Source organism: Pygoscelis adeliae, unplaced genomic scaffold (assembly GCF_000699105.1).
Source record: "Pygoscelis adeliae isolate BGI_AS28 unplaced genomic scaffold, ASM69910v1 Scaffold38, whole genome shotgun sequence".
Lineage (NCBI taxonomy): Eukaryota > Metazoa > Chordata > Aves > Sphenisciformes > Spheniscidae > Pygoscelis > Pygoscelis adeliae.
The window spans coordinates 21,094,664-21,099,823 of record NW_008825614.1 but is presented as its reverse complement, the minus strand read 5'-3'; the positions used below and the strand labels follow the sequence as shown (position 1 = coordinate 21,099,823).

At 40.2% G+C, this 5,160-nt stretch overlaps 1 protein-coding gene across 1 annotated transcript in view; it reads left to right on the top strand.

Annotated features, from left to right (window-relative positions):
* The window catches only part of RASA1 (RAS p21 protein activator (GTPase activating protein) 1), a gene marked incomplete at its 5' end in the record, with an annotated part of 51,655 nt that overhangs the window by 16,415 nt on the left and 30,080 nt on the right, over positions 1 to 5,160 (top strand). Inside the window, one exon of the mRNA XM_009332988.1 lies at positions 3,991 to 4,069. Within this exon, the coding sequence (XP_009331263.1) occupies positions 3,991 to 4,069 (79 nt within the window). The remainder of the gene's footprint in view (positions 1 to 3,990; positions 4,070 to 5,160) is intronic.

Below are 5,160 nucleotides of genomic sequence, written 5' to 3'. Positions count from 1 at the left end.
AAAGAGGTCCTGGGTACATGTCAGGAATCTCGTAGTCTGTGTTGCGTAGGAAGACTTATTTTTTCCACCAACCTGTTCCTTTTGCATGTGCTCCCACCACTCTGTATGTAAATTGCTTAAAATTTCTGTTGATGAGTAGGACTGACGGGCTGTGTTTGCGGTCTGTCATACAGACATCTGCTCTCATTATTTTGTTCTCTTGTATCAGCTCTGCAGAACAGCCAACTTGTAGTCTTTTAGCTGTCCACCCGAAGGTCCTAATATATAGCACCTATATTGCGTATATATTGTGGGAATTATGTTGACTCTGTAACAAAGGAGTATTTCCCATGGACTTTAGTAGAGCGTTTAACTTTTGTGGATCTTTCTGTTTATTCCATGGATAACAAATTACTCTGTTAGCCATCTTTCTACATTTTCATGGAAAAAATTGGCAAAGCCGTGTCTTGGTGGTTGTACAGAGTCTGACTGGGGTGGAGTTAATTTTCTTTACAGCGGCCAGTATGGTGCCATGATTCAGAGTTGTGGCTAAAATGGTGTTGATAACACACCAGTGTTTCGGCGCTTGCTGAGCAGTGCTTGCACAGTGTTGAAGCTTTCTCTGTTTTCCAGAGACCCAAATTGACCACAGAGATATGCTCATCAATAAAAACCAGAGGGAATGTTTCATCTTCCAAGGTGGGTGTTGCTTAGACTGTCTGAGCATCAGTCTTGTGAGAGGTGGTGAGTGATTGCTTTTGCATCACTGGCCTCCCCTGCCCCCCTCTCCCCATCACTTATTAAACTGTCTTTATCTTGACCCATGAGTTTTGTCACATTTGCTTTTCCCGTTTTCTCCCCTGTCCAGAGGGCAGGGAATGAGCAAGCACTGCAGGGTGTTTAGCTGCTGGCTGGGGTCACCCCTCCACAGGTCTTTTAACGTCCCCCTCTTCCTCCTCCCCTTCTTGAGCTTTTATTGCTGAGCATGACACGTGGCAGGGAATATCCCTGTGGCTGGTTCAGGCCAGCTCCCCTGCTGTGTCCGCTCCCAGCTCCTTGCCCACCCCTGTCCTACTTGCGGGGTGGGCGCAGGGGAGCAGGGTGGGGAAAAAGGAAAGCCTCAACACTGTAAGTATGGCTCAGCAATAGTCAAAACACTGGTGTGCTATCAACAGAGCATTTCAGTCACACGTCTAAAACGCAGCGCTGCATGGGCTGCTACGAAGAAAATTAACTCCATCCCAGGCAGACCTTGTACAGTCATGATTTAATAACTCTGTCATGAGACCTCAGTCTGAAGATGTGCATTACTGGTGTATGGCTTTTACTATGAGGGTGATCGAAGACTGGAACAAGTCACTCAAAACGGTACAGAGTCTTCATCCTTGGAGATGCTCAGGATATGACTGAACAAGGGCCAGAGCAACCTGCCGTCGTTGACTCTGCTTTGAGCTGAGGGGCTTGGGCTAGGTGGTCTCTAGAACTGCTTTCTGTGCTCAACCGTTCTGTGAATAACTTCCATATGTGTTTTCACAGTGGTTTTATGTAGGATTGCATTTATTGATGTTTCAATTCTTATTTTGGAACATGTGGTAGGAAAAGCATACCAGGCCATTTCTCCTGTCATTTTTTTCTCTCTACCTGCCTTCTTTCCAAAATTCAACCTGCGTAACAGGTAGCATTCAAGAAAATCTGTAACACTAGGGGTTCTTCTTCATTTCTAGTGATTCTGTGTCAAAGGAGAAGATAAGAAACGTTGGCTCAATAGTATACAGACTGAACAAGGTTTCAAGTTATCTTGAATTTGAGAGACAGCACAATTTGAAAACTTAGATGATTGGAAGATAATTTTGTTTCAACTGGTAGATTAATCTGTATTGTGACGGGCTGAACAATACGGGTTTAACATTAATTCTTTGTCTTTATAATTTAACAGTGTTGTTAAATTATAAAGTGGTGTTGTTTAGTTCTGCTTTCTGGATTCTTTGTCACTTGAAATGTCAGCTGTTGGAATAACTCTCAATTCACTCTTTAAGTATTAAAAAAAATTATAACTGCTCATGCGGGTGTAGCCAAGTTCTGGGGTACTTAACAAGCCCTATGCTGAGCGTTTTAAATTTACTAAAGTAACTGTAATGTAGTATTGAGATCCATCTTTATTTCTGTATATCAAACCAAGTTTAATGTTTGGGGTTTTTTTTTTTAAATCCATGTTTATTTATACCTTCCTTGATGCATTTTGTGTAAGTAGGATTTTTGTTGCCGTCAGACATTGAGGAAGACTGTGATTCATTTTCCTGTCCCCTAGATAAGTTTTGTGGTCAGTCTGATTTCATGTTTGACGTTTTACATGTTAGATAACTCTGATCACTTGTGATTCACATGCTGTAGTGTACTTGTCTAGAGATACCTGGTATCTTTGTGTTTGCAGTGTTCAGTTTTTTCAGGCGTTTGAGCTGTCGTAGTGTTCAGGTAATATAAAAAGTGACCATCTGAATCAAGTTCACTTGAGGGAGGAGAGGGCTGCAGAGCCGAGCCCTTAGTTGCTCCATCAAGGCATAAAGTCCTAGTCTATATGGTACTTTAACTACAAAAGGAGTTTTCAAATACAGCTGAGTTTATTCTTCAGCCCATTTTACAAACTTGGAAGAAATTAGGCACCCGCTCCTTATATTGAGGAACTCTTGCTGGCATTTTTAACCAAGGAAGGAGAGGAGGCATTGACAGTCAAGGTATTCTTAAGTGAGTGCGAAAAATTATATAGTTATATAATGCTGTTTTACTTAGCTACTGCCAACATCTCATGGTATTCAACATACAAAATATGACTGAGTCATTATTTTCTGTAGTGTGGCAAAGCTTAAATTTTTATGCAGAAAATGGCATATGCAGGTTGCATCTCAGTAAAAATTGAAAGAAATTATTTGATTTCAGTAATACTGAAAGAGAAATTCATGCCATTCTACATACCTGAAAAACAAAAATATTTGTGGGAAGATTAGTTATTTTATCAAGCGTGCACTAGTTTATAGCTTTAGAATGTGAGAGAGAAAAGTGAACAAAGATGTCTTGCTATAGCTTTATTTGGATGTTTTTTGAGATTATTTTTACGGTGTCAGATACTGCTCCTGTGTTGGACACAACCATATCCAATTGTAACAGGTCAAAGCTTTCATTGCTGCATGCCTTGTTTATCTTTGCACAGACAGCTAAGTATGCATGAAGTCAGAAGGCACACACAGTATATTTTGTTTTCTACTTAATTATTTAGTTCTTTTTTTAGGTCGATATTTTGCATACGAATGATTAATTTCTATTGATGTTCATGTTGCTGTTCTTTATTCCAGTGTAAATTTTAGTAACTGCAAAAATAAGTTAGAGCAACTCAAATGCCTTGAATTTCAGATTGTATCTGTCACTACTTCTCTCCTGAACCTTCCAAACACAATTGCAATCTGATTCTGGTCATTGTAATGAATGCTACCCTGTAGAGGAGTTGTACTGATTGAGTATTTAATTTAACAGGATAGCTCAGTGATTTCCAAGTGTAATCTGTATAAACCCCAGTACAAACTTTTTCTGTTTCCTATTCCTGTCCTCCTAGAAAGAAATTGATCTGCACTTGCGGTATGTCCCATTCCCCTTCCCTAGTTACTCTAGGATTGAAAATTATTGCCCATGAAATAGCAATTTTTAGCCTGGTTGGAGAGCTGGTAATGCACATGTGCTACTTGAATATGGAAAAAGCAGTGTCCTCATTTGGCATTTTAAGCAACTAATTAAAATATTTTGCAGAGTTTAGAATTAATACATTCTGAATACAGTTTTGTGAACTTTCTTGACTTCAGTATATTGGTAAATTCTCATTGCTACAAATGAGATTATGATGTTTAACACTTGATTATATTAAAACTTTGAGAGTTTTCTGTGGTTGTATGGAAAAGCAAATTCTCAAACAGAGGAAAAACTAACCTGTTTAACATTTGAATCCTCTTTTTTTTAATGGAACAGTATTGCTGACATCATTGAGCACTATAGAAAAGAACAGATTGTTGAAGGATATTACCTTAAAGATCCTGTTCCAATGCAGGTAAGATTTCATCTCTGAGCATTTGTTGTTGAAGAGACAGACCTAATCATCATCAAATCAATTTATGAACTGAATTACAGCAGAGATACCAATGGTAGTTAAACAGCATCATCTCCAATTTTAATGTTTTCAGTTTGCGTGTTTCTTTTGTTTTATCCTCAAATGCATTCACTTACCAAAGGTTGGCTTGTAGTCAACAGACAATACAGTAAGCTCTGTCTGTCCTCTGAGGTGTTCATCCTCTGCTGTGTGCCCCTAGCTCTGGTCCCTGGCTCAACCATGCTGTGCCTTAGTCCCACGTTAGGGGGAACCAGGCTGCCCTCCTGTCTTCTGTGTCTGGGGCTTTTCTTCTGTCAGAGGAAACCTGTATGCACAGAAAAGCTTCAGGGATGATGATTGCAAGGCTTGTTCTTGAGTGCTCTTGCCCCATAGCAGAAGTTCATCCTAAGAGACCACCAGTAATAAGCACACCACATCATCTAGCTTTTCATAAGCTTATAGCTAGTTATAAAGTATACATGTATATTTTGTTCCCTCTCTGTTCCCAAACTTTCCTGTTTCAATGGTTAGAAATTTGCCTTTAATTTCCTCCCTAGAGTTACAGTCAATTCATACCCCTTTGAGAGATCTGTCGTATTAATACGAGAACATTTCTTGTACTCTCCCTTAGTCAGCTCACTAAGCTAAGCATACCAAAGCTGATTCTGTCCCTTTGTAATGTTCTTGTAGTTGCCCTGCTGCCACTAATTTTGGTGCGAGCTCACCTTTCTTGAATGTGGTGGACCAGAACAGTTTAGAGTACCATGTCATGGGTAATTCCCTGTCTGTCTGGAAAATACTTAACAGAAATATCCTAGAATAGGTGTCATTTTCTGTGGTAGGTTGACCCTGGTGAGCAGCTAAGGACCCACACCTTTGTTTGCGCACTCCCCTCTCCTGCAAGATGGAGGCAAAAGCAAAAAAAACTCAGGGTTGAGATAAATACAGTTTAATAAGCCAAGGAAGGGGATGGTGGGGTTGATGCAAAGGCAATCACCACCTCCCACAAGCAGACTGATGCCCAGCTGGTCTCTGAGCAGTGGTTGCCCAGG